Genomic DNA, 23365 nt, shown 5'->3' with positions numbered 1-23365 from the left:
AGGGGCTCCTATTGCCTCCATTCTGCAGATGAGGAAGAAGGGAGCTAGGGAGCCAGAACTCCCCTCTGGTCACACAAAGCTCTGGCTTTCACTCCAGGACCCACACCCTCTCAGTCAGTCGGCTGCTTCACCGTGGAGCCTCAGACAAGTAATTCAACCTCTCTGGGTCTCAGTTTTCTCCTTGGTGATCTTTAAAATTTTAAAACTCTAACAAAAGTCTGCATTTCCTACCCAAGCATATTATTTACAGGTCAGGAAAGTGAAGCCCAGAAATGTGAAATGATTTGCTGTACATCACCCAGGTGGCCAGAGGCAGAGCCGGCATGGGAACCCAGGCCCGGTGGTCTTTCCTCCCCACCTGCCAGGCAAGACGGACTTTCCCTCCACCTCACTTTGGCAGGTGTTTCTAGAGGAGTCCAACTCCTTGCCTAAGAGGAGTTCAGGTAGATTGGAGATGTCGGGTTTGGGTGTGGCCAATGACAACACCAAAGAGGAATTTAAGAGGCTGGTGATATTTGTCTAAGTATCTTCGACCTATCTGCCTGTCTGCTGTTTCCTATCTTTCTCGGGTCAAGAGTGGTGATCAAAATCATGCGGTAACCACAGAGAAAGAGCACGGTGATACGATATCTGCTGTGGCACATACGCACTCCCCCCTGGTGGGTGATGCTTACAGTGGTTTTGTCCCTCTCAAGCAAATGTTACCACCTCGTACGGGCTCTCATGGAGACTGCGTCCTTCATCGTGGTTCAAAGTCTGCCCCTCTCCCTGTTCTCCTGTCCCCGTCCCCCCCCCCCCCCCCCCCACCCCGTTGCGGGATTTGATCAGACACTGGGTTGTGATGAGCGTGCCTCTGGAGGAGGCAGGTCCGACAGTGTGCTCTGGCAATCAGTGTGCACCACCTTTAGTAGTATCCCCATCCTAGTGTCCTCGCTACGGAGACAGAGACTGGGGAGGGCTGGAGGGGTCAATGAACAAATCATTGGAGCGCATCCGAAGTGAGAACAAGGGCATCCTGGGGGAGGCAGTACTCTGTTCACAATGGCACCGTGAACCCGTGTATGTATGTGAGGGTGCGTGTGGCTCAGCCGCTCCGAAATGAGCTCTCACCCACTGGTGAGTGGAAAATTAGCTTTGGCAGGTGAGGAACTGGGTGACAGGTGAGGAAGCCAGCAGGGGTATCGGTGTTATCCTTCTACTATTGCTGTTGCTGTTGTGGCTAACAATCTCTCTCTCGTACCCCCTCTCCCCTGACTTGTAATTAGGTGCAGTGGAAATGGCTCACAAGGGCTTGGGCACGGGGGCGCGTGACATGAGTGCGACAGAATGGCCTCATGGCCTTTGGAAGCTAGCTGTGTGCTCTGCAGGTGGGCTGCCCTAAGCCAGTCGGGAGTTGGCATTTTCCTGACAGCCCACAAAGCAAGCTGTGTGGCTTACGTTTCTTTGGTGGGTGGGAGAAGAGATGGCAGCCCAGGGACTAAGCCCTGGGAAATTCTGCCATATGGCAGGACGTTGGAGGCGATGTGGGCCAGAAGCGGCGGGCAGAAGACCTGGGGTCTTGGACTGGCTCTGCTGGCCTGTCTCTGCGTGGCTCCGGTTGGCCCTGTAATCTCTCTGTGCCTCAGTTGCTCTAACTGTAAAGTGGGGCAAACAACTCCTCTGCTCCCTGCCTGCTGTAAAAGCAAGATATTTAGAGGCCCTTTGAAATGTCAAGAGCACGGCTGCAAATGTGAGGCCCGACTGCCAAGGGAACTTGCAGAGCCCACGGGGAGGCAGCCGTCTGCCTCAGCGTTGGTTTCACAGCCTGTGCTCAGACAGGTACTTAAGCATCTCACATCCATAAATCTCAGCCCGTATCTGTAGTCAGCAAATAAGGGAAAGGGCAGGCTGCCGCTCTGCTACCATCTGATCTTCTTACCAACCTCGGCTCTGGGCCTCCTCTGCCCCCACCCGAGGCGATGATCCCTCTGCCCTCCCGCGTCTGCTCTCGGCCTGTCAGTTTAATTTAACAAGGTTGTGGGAGAGGCTTGATTTAATCAAACCAGTTGCTGTATCCATTCTGCTCAGAGGTCCCTCAGTGTCACCACCGAGGCTCAGATTAGACAGTGACAATTACTTCTTCTTCCCTGGCTATTGCTTCCCCCTCCCTTTCTCTCCCTGAAGGGAACAAGGAGGCAGACCGGTCTCCTGGGACCTAAGAATAGATGCATGAGGATCAAAGGAGGGAAGCAGACTGGCCTGAGAAAGCCCCTCTCATGCCTTACATGGCCTGGTTGAAGGCTGAGCAACAGCCCGAGGGATGGAGGGATAGAAAATTCGAGCAGAGCTGCCTTGGAAAGGCTCAGGACTGCCTGAGGACAGAGCTGTGCTAGTCCCAGCGCCATTATCGATGGCCCTCGGAGATACACCGGGTCTCGGAAACAGGGTGGAGGGGTGCGCTAATGCTCTGTACGCGCCAGCCCGCAAGCATTTATTTCCAGGTTCTCAGCCTGGATTCTGGGGTCTCCAGGGCTGGGAAACAGCAACAACAAACAAAGGTGAGACTCCATCAGAGTTTCTGTGGCTCTGTTCTTGGCACAAAAGCGGCTGTGACAGGAGGAGCTGCCCCCTGAACCAGGGGTTCGAGGGAGGCTGTGTGGAAACTGCCGTATGGGGGGCAGGTGGGTAACGAACTGTGGCGCTCGGCAGTGTGTGTGTTGTGTGTGTGAGCGTCTGGAGCCGGACAGCAAGGCAGGGGGTCTCTGGTGCAGAAGCCTCAGGGCTTAGGGAGATTCCGGAACAGATCTCTCTTCTTGCCATTTAACTCTTTCATTTCCCTCCTTTTCCAGGAAGTGGGTGCTCGGGCGCCTCTTGCTCTCTTGAGCGGCTCACAGGAGAGAGATGAAGGCCTCTTGAAGAGTCCTCACTCAGGGTGATGGGAATCCTGTTTCCTTTTGCTCATTTGTGTCACATTCTTCCATCGGGCTGGGCAACTGACAGGTGCATCCCTCCCCGGGCCCCTCTCCGAGTCCCCTCCCTGCCATTTGTCTCTCACCCAGATATCCGGCAGACGCCACCATCCGCGGAAGCTGAATATGATTAGCAGAAACCCTTCCTGACAGCTCCAAAGAGAATCCCTCAAATGCATATTCTATTGAGTGCATCTCATTGCTGCTGACAGTCGCTTTATCAATTAAATTCCACATTCCCAGTCTTTGGAGACGCCATGAACCTCCCTACCTAATAAATCACAGGCCCCCAGTTATTGTTAAATGTCCCATCAGTCTCTAATAAACTCCCTGCCAACGGGGGCAGGTTATTTATTATGCTGCCTGGACAAGAATGAATTGGGCCCCGTTCTTACAAGGGGAAGAGCAAATGTGACGCCTTCCTCCCTAAAGACTGAGGCCGTGCTATTAAAAGGGGCAATTAATCAATGTGGGCCTTGGGCAGAGGAGAGCCTGGTCTGGAGACAGGGAGGAAGACCTGGGGTTCTTTTCCGAAAGCCTGCCAGGCCAATGTCCATGGCGGGAGGTGGCTGTGCAGAGTGCGTGGGCTGGGCCTTTGCGGCGGCTTCCCCACCTCCTAATTCCTGTCTGAAAAGGTACTGAAGATATAAGGTCACCCCGTGGGCCAAGGGGCGCATGTAAAAATAGTTATCCTCTGTTTTGGGAGGTAGCCACTTAGGAATGAGAAGGTCATGAAACAAATTCTGTCCAGGTGGCCACATATTGTTACTTGATAAACTTTATATAACCTAAGTGTATCGATGGCGCTAGTCCATTGAGCAGATGAACTGAAGAATGCCGGAGGGAAGGCCCCCCCCTTGTCTGTGAGCAAGAACTAGGAAACACTTGCTTCATCAGTTTGTGGGGTAAACACCACACAGGTAAGCCCTGGTACTCGGGAAGCAGTGTACCAACACTGAAAACACCCGGGAGCTAGCAGGTGTAAGACACAAGCGTGTGAAGGGCGTCCTGAAGTTCCCCGCCTCAGGTTAGATCCCAGATCTAGATGATGCTCCACGGTCAGCCAGTTAAAACCCAGACTCCTCGGCTTTGCCATTAATCGAGCCCCATCCACATTTCCAACTGTATCTCTCTTTATTTTATGTAACAGTACCCCGCATTGGGAGAGCACAGCACAGTCATTTTCTATTCCTTATGGTAGCAGACAAGGTCCTTCATAACATGGGACCAATATATCTCTGCAGCCTCATTTCCTGGTAATTGCTGCCATACTTGCCTCCGTTCACACTAAAGCTCGTGGCTTCCCTAAACTATTATGGTTTCTCATGCTTCCACGCCTTTGCACAAACTGTTCGCTTTGCCCAGAATATCTCTCTAACTTGCCTGCTTGGTGAGCTCTACTCCTTCCACCCCCACTGCCTGATGAAACTCCTTATCTATCCTTCAGGATCAGCTCAGAAAATGAGCCCCCAGTGCTTCACAGGACTTGGGCTTGGCCTCCTGGCGCTGCTGTTTTGGCAGATGTACTAGACTCCAGGGTAGGTAAGGAATGATCTGCACATGGTGTTTTTCTCATTGTTCAATGCATGCTTTAAACCATTTTGATTTTGGGTGGAGATGAGAAGGGCATAGAGAAGAAAGCTACTGCTCTCTGAATATCAAAAGCTGTTTTCCTTAATTTCTCAGTAGTTCCCACTCTCTCCCACATGACAGCCACATTTTAACTAAGGCCCTGAAAATGTCAGTATTGCATATAATTTTATACCAACTTGTGCTACTTGCGTATTTCCTCCTTGATCGGGGCCACCTGTTTGCAGGTATCCTTCTCCTTGAGGGCAACGGCTGTGTCCATATTGGGTGTTCAGAAGATATCTGTTGAAAGAATAAAGAGAAGCTTCAGATTGAATGCAAATAACATTGCCTACCCTTTGTTGCTTTGAGATCAAATGAGAAAAAGTAGCTGTAAAAATGGTAGTTCTGTTCCTTCTTTCCACATTCTCCTTACACCCACCATGGGCCACCTTAATGTCTATGCTTTTATTTACATTGTTTTCCTCTACACCGGTGCAAAAACCTCCACTGTGGAATGATTGTATGGGACCACTTGAACATCCACGTCCATCCTGAGTCTAAGTTTTACTTGCTTTTCAGTGCACAGGAATCCTTCCCTTCTCTAGCTCCCAGGTACATTAGGTGAAGTAAGGCTTTCCAGGTAGACAGAACAGAATAAAAAAAGGCTGAGGTCCCATTGAGATTTTTCCTGAGGGGAGGCCGGGAAGCACACACAGTCTGACTCATTGCTGTGTATGTTACTCTCATACCTTACCTAGTTATTAAATGGTGCCTTACCTCTGTGTTTTATCTTTACAGCACTAAAAGTTACAGCCAACAACTTTATCTAACTTTTCCATTACTGAGGAAAATATTTTATGTATTGATTTGTGTTTTTAGCTGTAGCAATACAATTTATTCCTAGTAACCTTACTGCAATATTTGTGTCCGTAAAACATCATAAACAAGAAACACGATCACAGAATGTCTTTAAAACTGGACGTGTTCTTTTCTGGAAAAGCAGTCTTTTTGTTTCTTTTGGGATGAGAGCTGGCTTCTTCATCGATTGGTGTGAGTTCTATAGAATTACTGCTATGCGCAATGGAGACCCAGCAAAGACTTTTGAGCAAGATTCAGTGTTTATTAGGCCCACCAAGGGCCTGGTGCTGGGCTGGAGAGCCTGGAGTGAAAAAATTCCCATCCTTGAGAAGCTTATAGTTTTTTTTTTTTTTCTTTTTTTTGGTGTAAGGGACAGACACCTAAATAAGTAAATAGAACCGGGTAAGAGGTAGACTGGAGTTATTATAGTGTGAAGTGGGAGTCTGGCATGGGAAATAAAAAAGGTTGTTAAAAGGATCTAGGGGCACCTGGGTGGCTCAGTCGGTTAAGCATCCGACTATGGCTCAGGTCATGATCTCGAGGTTCACAAATTTGAGCCCCTAGTCAAGCTCTGTGCTGACAGCTCAGAGCCTGGAGACTGCCTCAGATTCTGTCTCCCTCGCTCTCTGCCCCTCCCCTGCTCATGTTCAAATGCTCTCTTTCTCTCTCTAAAAAAAAAGTAAATAAAAATAATAATAATAATAAAAAAAAGGAACAGGATCTGAAGCTGGACCCAAACAACCTATGGTACACACTTAAGAATGATTACTCCAGTACCTGTGGAGTGAGTGGCTGGGAGAGAGAAGAAAAGGGACAGGGGACTATTCAGAAGGTTGTTTCAATAGCTAGGCTGACAAAGGGGCTTAAAGTAGGACAAATGCTATGGAGACTGGACAGAGGAATGAATGAGGTACATAGAGGCAAAATTACCTGCCCTCAGGTAAACTGTAAGAAAAGGGAGAGTGATGGTAGATGGTAGAGTGCCCCAGTGAGGCACCTGGGTGGCTCAGTCGTTTAAGCATCTGGCTTCGGCTCAGGTCGTGATCTCGCGGTCCACAAGTTTGAGCCCCGTGTTGGGCTCTGGGCTGACAGCTCAGAACCTGGAGCCTGCTTCTGATTCTGTGTCTCCCCCTCTCTCTGACCCTCCCCCCATTCATGCTCTGTCTCTGTCTCAAAAATAAATAAACGTTAAAAAAAATTTTTTTTAAAAAGAATAACTCCCAGGTTTGGGATTTGGGGGCTAGATGGATGAAAAAGGTGGGGTTACTAAGAGGAAGCCTGGAAACTTCAGTGCCCACTCCCAACAGAACCCCTTCTTTCACATGGACAGTTGACATTTCTCAATGTTTTTTAAATTTCTAACCAAAACGCATCCTTGAGACCTCTTACAGATGGGATTACAGTGCCAAAGCCCCTCCTACATCATTTGGAATCTGGATCATCATTCTGTGTGCACCTGCCTGTGTGTGAGCATGGGGTGAGAGATAATGATCAGAATGATGATATAAGGACAAAAGTAAAAGTTGGCGTTGGACGCAGAATATCTTTAGTTTTGGAATTATAAATAAGATTAGGTTCCAGAAATATTTAAACTTGGAGTTATGGCTAAGACTCGCAGGAACTCATTTACTCAATAAACACTGAGCACTTACTATGGGTCAGATCTGTTTTTTTTCTCATTAGGAATACAGAAGAGAACTAGACAGAACAGGTCCCTGTCCTCATAGAATGGGGGAGACAGACAATAAACACAATCTCAGGTAGTGGTGTCACGAAGAAAAATAAAGCAGAACAAGGGAACAGAGAGTGGTGGGAAAGTTGGGGGAACCCAGAGGATGATGGAAGTATCTTAGATAATAATAATAATAGATCAGGGTGAAAGAGGTGATGGGTATTAAAGAGTACACTTACCATGATGAGCACTGAGTAATGTATACAATGGTCGAACTGCTTTATTGTACACCTGAAAACAATACAACACTGTACGTTAACTACACTGGAATTAAAATTTAAAAAAAGTCAGGAACGGCCCCTTTGGAAAGGCGATATTTGAGCAGAGACCTAAAAGAAGGAAAGGTGGCAAAGTCGGTCCCTTGACTCCCCCCCCCCCGCGAGATGGTGGTGCATAGCGCCGGGGACAGGAGCAACACCCAGGTGGCATGAAAGATGTGAGATGTCTACCAGACTTCTCAATGGAGATGCTGAGAAGGCCGATGGATGTACAAATCTAAGTTCAGAGAGCGGTCTGAGGCGGGGCTGTGGCTTTGAGAGGTGTCAGTCCAGGGCCTGGCGGCAACTCAACGGATGGGTACGGGAGCTGAGTGTGCCAGGGGCCGTGCTCGGGCTGGCGACAGAGAAGAGTGACGCGGTGCCGAGACAGACACGGACCGGACCACGAGGAAGCCGAGTCTGGTTGTGCCCCAGCCGCCTCGAGCGGGCGGGGATAGGCTCCGCCGGAGGCACCGGCCGCCAGTGACCGGGAGGCGGGGAGAGTGACGCCGCACGCGCCTCACAAAGCCGGCGTTCTGAGGGTGGCGCGGGGCGGAGCGCGGGACTGGGCGGACCGCCCACGGAGGGCCGGGAGGAGGGGCGGCGCCCCCAATGTGTGCGCGCGGCGCCCTCTGCAGGCTGCCCGAGGCCGCACACCGGTAGCCCCCGCCTCTCTCTCCTCCTTCTTTCGGCCTCCCTCGGGCCACATTGTTTTGTCGTTATCGCTGCTTGCGAGACTTCCTAAGCCTCCGACTTCCGTCCCTTCGCCCCTCGCCGAAGCGTGTCTTCCTGGGAGGACTGCCAATAAAGTTTTTCCTCTTCTCGCTCTTAGGCTCCCTCCCTCGCCTCAAGTACCGCGAGATCCGGCGGCGCGGCTACGATGGCGGCGGCGTTTGAAGCCTCAGCGGCCTTAGCGACGGTGGAGGCCGCTATGCCGGCGGAGCGTGTGGCCGCACAGCTCGCGGCCTCGGAGCCACCCCCCGGGCCGGTGCGGAGCCTGCGGACGGCTCACGACGTCAGCGGCCCACGGACCCGCACGGGGGACGTGCTGCTGGCCGAGCCGGCCGACTTCGAGTCGCTGCTGCTGTCGCGGCCGGTGCTGGAGGGGCTGCGGGCTGCCGGCTTCGAGCGACCCTCGCCGGTGCAGCTCAAGGCCATCCCGCTGGGGCGCTGCGGGCTCGGTGAGGGCGGGGGCCGTGCGCGGGCCGGGAGGGTCCCGGAGGAGTCCCGGAGCGGGTGCGGGGTCCGGCCTGCGTCCGGGCGCTGCACGCTTTCGGGCCTCAGTTTCCCCTGTAAGAGACGCGGCGTTGATGGTTACGGTCCTTTTCACGGTGACGGTTGGCTCTCCGTTCGAGAAGATAAACGGTAGAGTTTCAGGGACGAGCCCTGTTTCTGGATATGGCCCGATGCTTTTTTGAGAGTTCACTAAAAACGAAGGTGCCAACCAGTGATCTTCTGGAGACCCTTGTAATCATGTGGTTTCGTGTCGGTATCTAAGCTTCTTTAGTCGGTACTGGTTAGCGATATACAGTATATATTTTTTCTCCTCAGATTTAATAGTTCAAGCTAAATCTGGCACCGGGAAAACGTGTGTGTTCTCTACCATTGCTTTGGACTCTCTGGTTCTTGAAAACCTAAGTACCCAGGTGAGTCTAACTCAGAGGACCCAAAGGAGGGTATGTTACGTGGATTTTATTATCAAAGCATTAAAGCCTTTGAGTGCTGGTGGTGTGGATGGTGACCAAGGATATGTTATTAGTGTTAGAAATTTGGAAATTTTTATCACCGCATCTTAAATAGAATAATGGCATGTGTGTCAGTTTTTTCATTACTTGGGAATACAGATAGGTTTTCTTTGTTCTTCTACTTGCTGATCCGGTTGTGGTAAGATTTAGTATTTGGCCTCATTGGTGATAATGTAGTGCTCTGGCTATTGCTGGTAACTGCAGGTGGTTCTTACAGCCTTGTGAGTATATCCTGTTGATCTCCCATCTTCTAGGTTCTCTTGGAGTAGGTCTAAGAGAACCCAAACTAATAAGAGATTTAGGTTTGGAAATAATTTCTTCAACAAAGATTTTTCAAGCGCATGTTATGTATAAACAGTATGCCAGGATATCCATATTCAAAGCTTCTTGACTCTTATATCTACCAAATCCTGGGTTATGCACGTAATAAATCCTTCAGCTTCCCAAAGACCTAGGCTATTCTACTTGTGAATTGAGATGTATTTGCGATTTTGGTTTCTGACAATTTGGGAGTAGATGAAATGCCAAAACCCTGAAAAGTGCCATAAACCAAATTTGTATATTTAAACTTAAGATCTTTGTGTTCTCAAATTTATTTTTGAAAATTGGGAAACTTCAGAAAAGTCAAGAAGTACCAGATAACTGCATCTGATAATCTCACCTACCCAGAGCGAAACTGCTGTTAACCGTTTTGGCATATTTTCTTCTAGTTTTTTTTTTAAAGCAGTTTTTTCCTTCTGCTAGCTCAGAACATGTAGTTTCACCTTGTCCTCCAGTAGTTAGTTATTTTGCAAAGTTCTCACCTTGACTCCCTAAAGCTCCTTTTCATGGAGCTAGAAATCTCACCCTGACTAGGTCCGGTTACAAGGGCCTCCCTGCTATTCCTCAGGTACACCAAGAATGTTACTGTCTTGAGGCCTTTACATTTGCTATTTCTCTTCCCAAAATCATTTCCCCAGGTGTCACATAGCTAAGCTCTACTCTGCCGTGTACATTTAGGTCTCTGCTCAAATGTTATTTCCTTAGTAGCCTTCCTTGATTGCTCCATTTAAAATAACTCCTTCCCTTCTTTTTTCACTTCTCTCCCCCTCCCAACTCTTATCGTGTGCCATTATTTATGTCTGTTTGTTTATTGTATGTATTCTTACACAGAATGAAAGTGCCCTGAGGGCAAGAACTGTGTATTGTTAACTCTTGACTCCACAGCAACTTATATGTTGCCTAGTAGGTAGGCAATTCATTCAACTCAGTGTTTGTTGAATGAATATATATGTGAATGAATGGAATAGTTTCCCTTGTCAGTAAAAACTCATCATTTAAAATGATTGGTTAAATGAAAACTAGCTCATTATAGTGCAAAATGTGCCAACCACATGTATCTGTTCCACTGACTCATTAAAGTGTATATATTTTATGCTTTTTTAGATTCTGATCTTGGCTCCTACAAGAGAAATTGCTGTACAGATACATTCTGTTATTACAGCTATTGGAATAAAAATGGAAGGCTTAGAGTGTCATGTCTTTATTGGAGGGACTCCATTATCACAAGACAAAACCAGACTTAAAAAGTGTCATATTGCTGTTGGCTCTCCTGGTAAGATATCAATGACTGTTCATAACTGGGGCTTTTAAGGAACTGAACACTTTTAATATAGGTAATATAAAATAATTGATGTAAGAATATGGGAATCTTTGATAACTCTGATAATTATTTTGAGGATTATAAGCGAAGCTTTAGACGTGACTGGAATTACCAGCAGAATGTGGGAAATCTCCATCCCTGAGGCTGTTTAAGTGCACCTATGGAATTGGCTTATGAAAAGAGGAGAAAGATGACTTTCAAGAAGCCTTTCTAAGCCATGGATTGGGATTTATTCTTTGCTTCTCTATTAATCATTCAATCAAGAATCACTCAGATCAGAATTTAGTATTCAGGGCCTTAGCATTCAAGTCTTTTGATGGGAATAGTGTTTATGATCTGTGCTTATTGGTGGTGAAATATGAGGAAGAAATAATGGATTTAGGCAAGATCGAATTCAACATTTCTAATTTGTGGTTCGGTGTGTAAATGTATAATAACGAAGGTCGGGTCAAGAAAATCAACAGTATAACCTGTGAGTGAGTAGAGTAACAACACTGGCTGAGATTTGCACAAATTCAGTGCATCTTAAATATTTCAATATGCTTTTTTTCTGGACTTTAGGCAGAATTAAACAACTAATAGAACTTGACTACTTGAACCCAGGCAGTATACGTCTCTTTATTCTTGATGAAGCAGATAAGCTTTTAGAAGAAGGCAGCTTCCAGGAGCAAATAAAGTAAGAAAAATAACTTGCTGGACTATTAAAATGGTGTCCTAAAGTGTCTATCTTTAGCTTTAACAGGTGGTAGTTACTGTTTGATTAGTTTCCATGGTGTGTGTTTTTCTTGTATTTTGCAGCTGGATTTATTCTTCCTTGCCTGCAAGTAAACAGATGTTGGCCGTATCAGCCACCTACCCTGAATATTTGGCTAATGCTTTGACAAGGTACATGAGAGATCCCACTTTTGTAAGACTAAATTCCAGTGATCCGAGTCTCCTAGGTGAGTACAGATATTGGATACTTACATTACTGGTTTGTTTGTGATACTCTGGAGCTTTCCCTTGCCTAGTTGGCTGTTGCTTTCATATTTGCTATTAGGATATAGCAAATATGTTTTGTTTTAACAGAGGACTCTTCTTTGCAGGTTTGAAGCAATATTACAGAGTTGTCAATTCATACCCTTTGGCCCATAAGATTTTTGAGGAAAAGGCTCAGCATTTACAGGAACTGTTCAGCAGAATTCCGTTTAATCAGGCCTTAGTCTTTTCTAATTTGCACAGCAGGTAATGTACCTTAAAAGGTCATTTGGGGAACTTGTGAAATAAAAGGATAGGCATGGGGCCATATTTATAAAATTATAACCTCTGTGTTATTTTTCATAGAGCACAACATTTGGCTGATATTCTTTCTTCTAAAGGCTTTCCTGCTGAGTGTATTTCGGGTAAGTTTATAGCTTACTTTAATCTTTGTTTAGTATCCTGATTTGAAGCCTCTCCAAAGTCAGGAGGAAGAAATGCTACTTCCCGGGTTGTCTTATGAGTGTGAGGTTACACTGAGTCTTTAGAGTAAAGGAAATTTCAGGTTAATTTTTCATTGGAATTTGATATATCAATATTCTTATTTTTATTTATTTTTTTTAGTTTATTTTTTGAGAGAGAGAGAGAGTGAGCAGGGGAGGGGTGGAGAGAGGAGCAGAGAAAGAATCCCAAGCAGCCTCTGCACTGTCACCGCAGAATCTGATTGGGACTGGAACTCAGGAACCACGAGTTTATGCCCTGAGCTGAAGTCAAGAGTTAGATGCTTAAGACCAAGCTACCCAGTTGCCCCTCAATATTCTTATTTTTTAAGTTGTAACTTGGTACATCATACGAAATTAGAAAATTGGAATGAATTGTCCATGAAGAGCTCAATAATTTTATAAAGTTTGCCTTTGTTATCTTCATTGCAACATATTTTGCTTCTTTACATAATCATTGTAAAAATGCTGTGAGCTGCTACTGAATTAACTGCTTTGTGGTCTTGAGGAAGGTGAACATGATTTTTTTTTTTTTTAAGATTTTATATTTAAGTAATATCTATACCCAGTGTGGGGCTCGAACTCACAACCTTGAGATTAAGAGTCACACGCTCTACCAACTGAGCCAGCCAGGTGCCCCAGGATGATTCATTTTTGACAGAAAACTACATTATTACTGCTGGCCTAATAGAAATGAAAGATTTAAAGGAATTTTTGATCAGTAAGATCCTTTTTAAAGTTCTCATTGATAGCTTAGTTTGTAACCTGTTAGCATAAGCTTGTCTCATCATTGTATATTATGAGATACTGGGGAGACTGTTTTCTAATGGACAATATTTTGACTGTAGATCACACTTCAAAACCAAATTTATAAACCGCTGATTAAAGCAATTTTTCTAAGAATTGTTCTACTTCATATGTAACCTTGCGGATATAATGGTATATCTGCAGGCATAACCTAGTCACCATTTAAAATTGATTTTTGGGGGGCTTAATCGGTTGGGTGTCTGGCTCTTGATTTTGGCTTAGGTCATGATCTCATGGTTCATGGGATCGAGACCCATGTTGGACTTTGCGCTGACAGAATGGAACTTGCTTGGGATTCTCTCTCTCCCTCTCTTTCTGTCCCTCCCCTGCTTGCTCTCTCTCTCTCTCTCTCTCTCTCTCTCTCTCTCTCTCAAAATGGGTAGATAGACTTTTAAAAATTGAAATAAAATAAAATATGTTTTTGAATTTCAAGTTGACTCCCTAACTGTATTTTAAAAGATTCTGACTTTAGGTCTTAGCCTATATTTGTATATAAGGATAGAGTTAACTTTGGTATATTTTTAAAGCGTTTAGACGGGTAGTTAGGAATTCTGCTTTTTGTGTATTTGATAAATATGTTAGTTTGTTTTTATATGACTTTCTTTTTGGGTCTTTTTAGGTAACATGAATCAGAATCAGCGTCTTGATGCTATGGCCAAGCTGAAGCAGTTTCATTGCAGAGTCCTCATTTCCACAGATTTGGTATATTTCTCATTCGGATTGGGTGACTAATCCATCTTGACTTGGGCTCTCTTGTCAGATGCACAGGTTTCAACTATTACTTTACATGGGTGTGTCTGATAAAAATACCAGAAGGGAGGGGCGCCTGGGTGGTGCAGTTGATTAAGCGTCCGACTTCGGCCAGGTCACGATCTCGCGGTCCGTGAGTTCGAGCCCCGCGTCAGGCTCTGGGCTGATGGCTCAGAGCCTGGAGCCTGTTTCCGATTCTGTGTCTCCCTCTCTCTCTGCCCCTCCCCCGTTCATGCTCTGTCTGTCTCTGTCCCAAAAATAAATAAACGTTGGAAAAAAAAAAAAGAATACCAGAAGGGAATTGTCTTTCCAGTGCTGGGGAACATGCTTTCTTAAAAGTCTTATATTTTCATCTTTATTCTTGAAGCTAGTCATTAGAAATTAATTTCCTTTTCCTTTGCTCCTGAATTCCTTCCTGTTCTTCACTTGGGTTTTGGTCGTACTATAGTAGAATACTCTAGTGTGCGTTGGAGCCTGTGTGGCAGTTAATGCAAACACTTGTTCTCCTTTTCAATTCAAGACTTCCCGAGGGATTGATGCTGAGAAGGTGAACCTGGTTGTAAATCTGGATGTACCATTGGATTGGGAGACATACATGCATCGGATTGGCAGAGCTGGCCGTTTTGGTAAAAAAAAAAAAAAAAAAAGGAAGTGAAAAGTTTGGCTGCTTTCTTTAGGAGGAAGATATGACAGGTAGAATGTCATTTATGTGGAAATGATTTACTAATTAACAGTCCCTCTGCTTTAGGTACCTTGGGGTTGACAGTGACCTACTGTTGTCGGGGAGAAGAAGAAAATGTGATGATGAAAATTGCCCAGAAATGTAACATCAACCTTCTGCCTTTACCAGGTATGTTTTGTCTGTGTCATTTTGCTGTCAAAAGAATAGTGATATTGATGATAGGCCTCATAAAATTAACAGCTGACATGGAGCACTTAAGATGTGTTGGGTCCTATTCCATATGTTAGCTTGGTTAATTATCACCATGGTTCTATGAAGTGTGTGCCCTTATTGTCGATTTTTTGTGAATGAGGATATTGAGACATTGAAAAGTAAAGTAATTTGCCTAAGTTCTTACAGCTAATAAGCAGCAAGGAGAAGATTGCAAGATAACTCCTGGCACATGAGAAATGAGAATTATTTTACTACTGTATTAGCTCTGTATTTTAGCTTTTAGCCTTGCAATTTGATTTCACTGTTTTATGTAAGGGGGCATATATTTCACTTCTTTTGTCGCTGTGGAGGTAATTCTTGCTGTATTCTCCTTTGTCACCATGGGGAAGGAAGGAATAATATCTTTAATTTAAATGCTATTTTGAAAAATTTTAAGTGTTTCCTTTTTAATATTTATTTATTTATTTATTCATTCATTTATTTATCATCTGTATACCCAGTGTGGGGCTTGAACCCACAACCCTGAGGTCAAGAGTCCTGTGCTCTTGTGACTGAGCCAGCCAGGTGCCCCTGAAGTGTTTTCTTTTGATTTAATGAGTCATTTGTCAAGCTGATTTTTTTTTTTTAGTGCCACCTTGGAAACTGCATGTCTGAAACTATTAATGATCTCTTTTTTTTTTTTTTAAATTTTTTTTTTCAACGTTTATTTATTTTTGGGACAGAGAGAGACAAAGCATGAATGGGGGAGGGGCAGAGAGAGAGGGAGACACAGAATCGGAAACAGGCTCCAGGCTCTGAGCCATCAGCCCAGAGCCTGACGCGGGGCTCGAACTCACGGACCGCGAGATCGTGACCTGACTGAAGTCGGACGCTCAACCGACTGCGCCACCCAGGCGCCCCTAATGATCTCTTGAAAACTTTAAAAACTGTCGTGTAGAAATGTGGCTCATTTATTATATATGTTAATATATGCATGTTAGTGTGTATGTGTGTATATACATGTGTATATGTACATATATGTGTGCATATATATGTATATACCAGTATATATGTGTATATATACATAATTGTACACTTACATATACATGACCTTCTAGAATATGGGATAAGTAGTTATTGAATAAATATAGCAGTGAATATTTCAGTGATTTATATTTAACTCCGTTAGTGATTTTTATAAAGTTAGATTAAGCATAGGTCTGGGAATTCTGTGGATTCTAGGAGTTCTGGCTCTGTCATAGCTCATTTTGTGATCTTTTCACAAATTTCTTTAATTGCTCTAAGCTTGTGTCCTGATTTATAAAATACTTGTTTTTTGAAACAGTCTTTAGGTTCTCTGTCACTTTTAATAATATTTTTTTAATGTTTATTTTATTTTTGAGAGAGAGCAAGCGAGCGAGCATGGGTGGGGGGTGGGTAGAGAGAGAGGGAGATACAGAATCTGAAGCAGGCTCCAGGCTCTGAGCTCTCAGCACAGAGCCTGATGTAGGGCCCAAACCCACAAACTGTGAGATCATGACCTGAGCTGAAGTCGGATGCTTAACCAACTGAGCCACCCAGGTGCCCCATGTCACTTTTAAGACTCTGTAGTATGTTAACTCTATGTATGAGTCTATTGATAATCTGTCAGATGATTATAATGTGAAAATAGTAAATTGAAAATTGGTAAAAGAGGGTTAAGACCTTCAGTAGGATTCAGTATCATAGCATGTAGTAATAAATAAAATTTGCCTTTGGATACTGGAAAATGACATATTTCGATCTTCACATAATGTTCTCGGAGCCTTGAAATCATGAGAAAATTATATTCGTGGTGTTGGATTTATATTGGACTAGGAGCTTGTATGATAGCAGACTGCTCAGGTGAAGCACCTGGCACAGGAGTAGGAGGGCAGTCGGCCTATTTGAGAAGGGTGGTAGGCAAACAAGGGATACCACCTCAGTAGGAGTCGAGTTTTTGTCAGAGGATCTGTTCAGCAAAAGATCAAGAGCCCCAGCTGAAGAGTCCAGAATGAGGGATTCAATAGTGGATACGTCTATGTGGAGCCCCAGTAACACGAACAGACAGGCAGACCTGTGTAAATCAGGGGCTTTGTGTATTTTGTCTGCCTAAGGTGAAAACTGATCACACTTTGGGAAGGTCTGAGTGTGCAGGTGGGAGCAAACTATCCCTCCTGGATGCAATAGGAAATTTAGAGAGCTGGAGCCAGCAAATTTTTAAAAATTTGCAAGTGCTGTTGAGGCCACAGATCTTTTTATAGTCGTCTTAACTTGTTCCCAGATAGAGGTTTTTCTCCACTGTTGGGGGCAGTGATTCCTCCCTGTTGGGAGTATAGGGTGGCAGATTTACTTGGGTGCAGAGTTGCAGTTGTAATATTCCCCAGCTGATAAGCTCTGGGGAGCACAATCCATTTTCTAATAATCTTGTTTTGCTGTCAGCAGTAGTGAGATAAAGGGGAAGAGTTGGGGAGAGTGGGAGGGGAAGAGATGGGGGAATTTCTGCAGACTTGTATGTCCTAGCAGAAGTTCTTTCTGAGTGGGAGGTATGGGGAGATCCCGCTTGTGAGTATGGGATGGGTCTTGCATATTTTGGGGTGTATTTCTTTACTGCGAGGATTGCTTGGGTCTTTTAAAATACTAAGTGCGATTCTTAAGCTTCTTAGTGTATTATTAGTATATATTATTTCTTTACCATGGAAAGCTTTATGAAGTCATTCAAAAATTGCTGGTCTTGAGCAGCTCAAGAATTTTAATATTCTTCTGTTCCTTTTATGTAGATCCCATTCCTCCTGGTCTGATGGAAGAATGTTCAGATTGGGATGTGGAGGTTCAAGCTGCTATGCATACATATGGCTTAGCAAGTGTACCTACCCAGCCCTTAAAAAAGCAGATTCAAAAAATAGAGAGAACCTTTTCAACTCCGAAAGCTCATGGTAACCATGTGGCTTCATCCAGAAATACTTCTGTATCTGCACTCTTAGTCAAATCAAAAAATAATACCAAACAAAAGCTTCCTGTGAAAAGCCACTCAGAGTGTGGAATCATCGAAAAAGCAGTGTCACCGAAAGAAGTGGGCTGTGGCATACAATTGGAAGAGCCGATGAAGAATTCTGTTCAGATCTCTGTTGAAAACTCGACTGGTCAGCAACAGGTCAAAGAAGCTATACCTGTGTCACTCCCTAAAATTCCTTGTCTGTCGTCCTTTAAAATCCATCTGCCATACTCTTTGACTTTTTCGGAATTGGTAGAGGATTATGAACACTATATTAAAGAGGGGTTAGAGAAACCTGTGGAAATCATCAGGCATTACACGGGTCCTGGGGATCAGACTGTCAATCCTCAAAATGGTTTTGTAAGAAACAGAATTCCTGAAGAGAGAGTGCAGGTATTGGCAAGTAGCAGTCAATCTGGAGACTCTGAGAGTGACAGTGATTCTTACAGCTCAAGGACTTCTTCCCAGAGCAAAGGAAATAAGTCCTACTTGGAAGGCTCTTCTGATACTCAGCCGAAAGACGCGGAGTCTACTCGTGTGGATGGCCATATCTCTTTGGAGCAGCCTCTGAATGGAAACAACATCCCTAATCCAGTAGAGTATCAGGAATCACCTGAAATCCAGACAAAGGCAAGGCATAAAGAGGGGGCTACCCAGAGAGCTAAGCAGAGCCGGAGAAACCCTCCCAGGCGGTCTTCCTATCGAATGCAGACAGAACCCCAGGAGGACGGTTGGTACGACTGCCACAGGGAAACCCATCTGAATTTTTCCGAGACCTACCAGGACTATGAGGAGTACTGGAGAGCTTACTACAGGGCATGGCAGGAATACTACGCTGCTGCTTCTCAGTCATATTATTGGAATGCTCAGAGGCACCCAAGTTGGGTGGCAGCTTATCACATGAATACCATTTATCTACAAGAAATGATGCGTGGCAACCAGTGATGACAGGCAGTACCTCATACCATCCAGAAATATCAACGAGTGATACCTTCGGATAGCCATCCTCCGGGGCCTTTAGCACAGTGCCATTTTTGAGGAATTTGAAAAGTCTTGAGGCTTTCTGCTGGGACACATCTATTTTTCAGACTGTTTTGACCTGTCTTATTAGGTGAGGTATATTATCTTTTTTTTTTTTTTTTTTTTTTTTTTTTTTGAGAAACTTCATGGATCAGATCCTTGAAAGAAAATTTTGGAGACAGAGCTAAAGGTCCCAGGATGCCATTTTCTGTAAGCCATTCAAGAAAGAAACATTTAGAAAGACTTAATACCACTGTTTACTTAAAAAAATAAAAATAAAAACAGTTGAGGTTTGAAAAATAATGTTAGTTTATGCTGTGGAGTTCTTGACAAAAGGCTTGGGCTGTATTTCTATAGAGGTGTGTTCTTGTAGAAATTTGTAACACGATAGATCAGAAAATCCCCTCGCCTTTTATGTTTAGGTAGGAAGGAATAAATATTGCTTCACACTCGCCCAGAGGTAGCTTTGATGCCATTTGCTTCCAGGAAAAATATTTGTTACCAGTAAAAATGCGAACTTAGCCAAATGTTTATTGACATGTTTATTGTTCATCTTTTTTTCGAATGTCTTGTTCTTAAGATTATGAAAGCTGTGTGTGTGTTTACGCGCATTAAATAGCTCAGGATCATCAGTGGCTGTCTTACTTCCGTTTCTCAAGAAAAGGAGTAACTCAATCTTTGTTGGTTCTTGGATCCTTTTATGAATCTGATGAAAGCTATAGATTTGTACCAGAAAAGTTTCCATTCTGTAAACAAGATTTGTATATGTAATTCCAAGAGGTTCATAGACCTTCTGAAGCCCAGGTGTAGAAGCCAGATTAAGAACTGCCCTAATCTGTTGGGAGGCTAAAGGAAAGTTTTAGCCCTTGATTTTAACTGTTTTTTTGGAAGCTGGAACTCATTCTGTTTAAACTCTTCTCACAGTATGTCCTAATCTTATGCCTTCTAGAAAATTCCCCTCCAGTTTTTACCTTTAGTGCTAGGATCTAAGGGGAGCGTCTCATTTTTCTGAGATGGTACATCTATAAATCATGACTCAGAAAAAAATTAATTGGAGTCCCCTTTATCTGAGATTTTGCTTTTTTTTTAGTTTATTATTTTGAGAGAGAAAGCATGTGCAAGCAGGGGAGGAGCAGAGAGGAGGGAGAGAGTGAATCCCAAGCAGGCTCTACACTGTCAGTGGGGTTCGATCTCATGAATCGTGAGATCATGACCTTAGCTGGGATCAAGAGTCAGATGCTTAACTGACTGAGCCACCCAGGTGCCCCCTGATATTTTACTTTCTGCACTTTCAATTACCCAAAGTCAACCACTGATTGGGTCCAGAAGCAGATGATCCTTCTGACCTACTGTCCGGCCAGTCAGTAGTAGCCTAATGCTGTGTCATAATACCTATAGCATTCACCATCAGGTAGGCATTTTATCATCTTACATCATCACCAGAAGGGTGGGTACGGTACAATAAGATACTTTGAGAGACCACATTCATGTAACTTTTATTATAGTATGTTGTGATTGTTCTATTGTTGTTGTTAATCTCTTACTGTGCCTAATTTATAAATTAAACTTTATTATGGGTATGTACGTATAGGAAAAAACAGTACATATAGGATTCGGAACTGCCTGCGGTTTGAGGCATCCACTGGGAATCTTGGAGCATACCCTCTGTGGATAAGGGTGGTGTAAAGATACGTATTCTTTCATTTCTTCTCCTTGGCAATCTTTTTATGAATACGCGTTTGGTTCCCAAACCTTGTGAATTGGAATTGTGGTGAGAGAACCCCTCATGTCTAGAGAGATTTGTATTTAACTTTTTAAAAGGAAAGCTCTTCTTTTCTGTGTACATACTTCCCTAGGCACTACCAACACTTTCCTCCAGGCTTTCAGCAAACATCCACAGCCACTGTCATTTACTGTCCACAACCCTCAACATACCACTACCCTAAACTCCTGTTTAATTCGGATTCCTGTCATCTGGGTTGGGCAGTGGTAGGCTTTACTTACACGGATCTGTACTGTACATGTATTGCCAAGTTAGAATGAATTAATTAACACTGTAAATAGCAAATCCATAATTAGGTCCAGCATGTCATTAAGAGGTAGAGACTTTAATTACACACATTTCAGTAAGATCCCGTCATTGCTATATAATTGAACTTACCTCTTTTTCTCTACCCTTTCCCCCCACAATACAGCCAAGTTCACAGTCTGTCATTGCTAGGGGATTTTAATTAGGATACTGCTGCATCTTAATTAGAGATGAGGTTACCCATTAGTCTTGAAATTAATTGGATTCTGTCAAGGTTTATCTTATTTTGTGTTTGCCTTTTTTTTTTTTTTAGTAGGAAAATAAGCTGGAGGGGAGCATACACATAACATCTGAAAATACTGATGGTTTCATTTTCCATAAGCATTTGGGAAATTTCAGCAGTTACCTTCCCAAATAAGGGGATGTAGTATTGGTGGTGGCTGTGGAAGGAACCAGCTGCTATTTGTGCATGGTTAGACTTTTTTGTCTACAGTTTCAGTCAAGGTGGGGCGCCTGGGTGGCTTAGTCAGTTAAGCATCCGACTTCAGCTCAGGTCATGATCTTGTGGTTCGTGAGTTCGAGCCCCGTGTCGGGCTCTGTGCTGACAGCTTGGAGCCTGGAGCCTGCTTCGGATTCTGTGTCTCCCTCTCTCTCTGGCCCTTTCTCTCTCTCTCTCTCTCTCAAGAGTAAATAAACATTAAAAAAAAAAAAAGAATTTCAGTCAAGGTGACTGCTCCATAATCTGTTAGGAACCATAGGTAGTTTTCAGGTGAATTCACGTGAGAGTGCTATTGTGTAGTGGAAAGAGCATTTGTCAGGGCAGAGATGGTTGCCACCTCCTTTTTCACCTTGTACCTGTTAGATGACCTCTTAGGGTCCAGTTTTCTCATCAATTAAATGAGGGGGTTAGACTAGAAGATTTTTAGGTTCCCTTCCAGTTCCAAGATTTAATTAAAATATGACTAATAAGAGAGAATACTTTCTAGTTCTGGAAGAGAAAAATCAGTTTATGAATATAGAGAGCCTTGATAAATTCAGGTGATTTGGATGAAGGCTAGTGTGAATTGGCTTAATGTCTGAATTCTAGAATACTAAACAATATACTAAATACCACTATTCTAGTTAAGCTTTAATTTAAATTAGGTTAGTAGTATTAACATGTAGAGAAATCTCTAGGAAACCTGCAGCTCTAGATAATTCTGACTTAGAAGACAAACTATTTGGGTAATAAAAATAACATTTTCTAAAGTAGATTAAGTATTGTAGCATCACTTACCTTTTAATAATGTGATTTAGGGGTGCCTGGGTGGCTCAGTCAGTTGAGTATCCAACTCTGGCTCAGGTCATGATCTCGTGGTCTGAGTTCGAGCCCTGCGTTGGGCTCTGTGCTGACAACTCAGAGCCTGGAGCCTGCTTTGGATTCTGTGTCTCCCTCCCTCTCTGCCCCTCCCCCGCTCAAGCTCTGTCTCTTTCATTCTCAAAAATAAATGTTAAAAAAATATTAAAAGAAAGTGTGGTTTAAAGGTAAACTTTAGCCCCTGAGTGGTAAAAATAATTGAATAGGAATTGTAGTACTTGCAGATCAAATCATATGAGACAAGGAATAGTTTTGAAGTTTTCGGTTTTTTCCCCTTCCCCTAAATGTAAATGAACCTGTTAATCTTTAAGAAAACATAATTTTGATAGTCATAGCTGACCTTGGAACTGGATCCTTCACAAGGGTATTCTATTGTTTTGGCAGAATATTGTTTTGTGCCTCTGTCAACAAACACCTATGTCCCAGTTAACACTGAGTGTTTTTTTTTAGCAAAAAGGAGCATGTATTGCTCCGTGCACATCTGGTTTCCAGTTTCTGGTCTCTGGATTATGTGAGCTGTGGATCCGTAGTGACACCTAGTGGGTGATAAGGATATGAGCGTCTGAATTTCATGGCCAACTTCAAAGGCCTTTGGGCATCATGCATTTTTGCCTTGACGTTGTTCCATTTCTATCATGGTTTTCATTGGGATGTAGTCATGGGGAAATTAAAAGGATTTCCATTGTTGCTGGGAATGTGTGTTGTTCACATTATGGTGGAATATGAAAATGCCTCTTCTCGTTAACCTAAATCAGAATTACTAAGGTGAGTGCAAATCTTCAAGATATCTAATCCAGTACCCCCACTTTTAAGATGAGGAAACACAGTGCCTGATGGGAAATCGTGCAAGTAAGCAATAGAACCTAAATGTAAGGCTCCATCACCTAATTCCCAAGCTTCCTGCCATACCCTACACATCATTTAATTTTGGGTTTTCTCTTTAGTTTTAAGACCCTGGTTTAGATGAAGGAGTAAATATATTCTCAGCAGAACCAGTACTGCTATGTAAAGGCAGATTTTCTTTTAGTAATACGGGGCTGGTCTCAAAATAGGGCTGTTGACAAATGCAATCCAGTGCTTGTGGACACCCATGACTAAAGCATGGGAGCAGGCAAGATCTGTGATCCAGGTCATCAAGAGGTTGCTCGCGTTGAGGGAGGGTGGAGGAGGGAAGATGAGATGAGACCCTTACACACACTTCTGAGATTCTGTGGCTTTTCTTTGGCGAGATAGAATGCCTCTCTGTTCAAATTACCCGTATTTTCTAGTGTATAGCAGGAGAATTGGTATTAAAACAAACATTC

The 23365-nt window shown here is 43.8% G+C and overlaps 1 protein-coding gene, 1 long non-coding RNA gene and 1 other non-coding gene across 3 annotated transcripts; 1 reads left to right on the top strand and 2 right to left on the bottom strand.

The window, feature by feature from the left end:
* Positions 1 to 2564: 2564 nt before the first annotated feature.
* Positions 2565 to 7685, bottom strand: LOC125173569 (uncharacterized). Its single transcript, XR_007155080.1, has 4 exons — positions 7560 to 7685; positions 7290 to 7341; positions 4718 to 4820; positions 2565 to 2888 (listed from the first exon to the last, which is right to left on the bottom strand). It is a non-coding gene; the product is annotated as an uncharacterized LOC125173569 (long non-coding RNA).
* Positions 7686 to 7932: 247 nt separating this feature from the next.
* Positions 7933 to 18978, top strand: DDX20 (DEAD-box helicase 20). The gene is made up of 12 exons (XM_047872852.1): positions 7933 to 8026; positions 8200 to 8548; positions 8919 to 9013; positions 10538 to 10706; positions 11316 to 11430; positions 11553 to 11695; positions 11840 to 11978; positions 12078 to 12136; positions 13638 to 13720; positions 14289 to 14394; positions 14517 to 14618; positions 17441 to 18978. Exons 2-12 carry the CDS (start codon positions 8248 to 8250, stop codon positions 18598 to 18600), a joined length of 2472 nt encoding a protein of 823 aa, XP_047728808.1. The 5' UTR covers positions 7933 to 8026; positions 8200 to 8247; the 3' UTR covers positions 18601 to 18978.
* TRNAK-CUU (transfer RNA lysine (anticodon CUU)) lies at positions 12774 to 12846 on the bottom strand. The gene has a single exon. It is a non-coding gene; the product is annotated as a tRNA-Lys (tRNA).
* Positions 18979 to 23365: the final 4387 nt, after the last annotated feature.

The sequence above is a fragment of the Prionailurus viverrinus genome, chromosome C1, assembly GCF_022837055.1.
Source record: "Prionailurus viverrinus isolate Anna chromosome C1, UM_Priviv_1.0, whole genome shotgun sequence".
Classification (NCBI taxonomy): Eukaryota; Metazoa; Chordata; class Mammalia; order Carnivora; family Felidae; genus Prionailurus; species Prionailurus viverrinus.
Note: the sequence above shows the minus strand (reverse complement) of the source record. Positions and strands in the feature narration are given on the sequence as shown.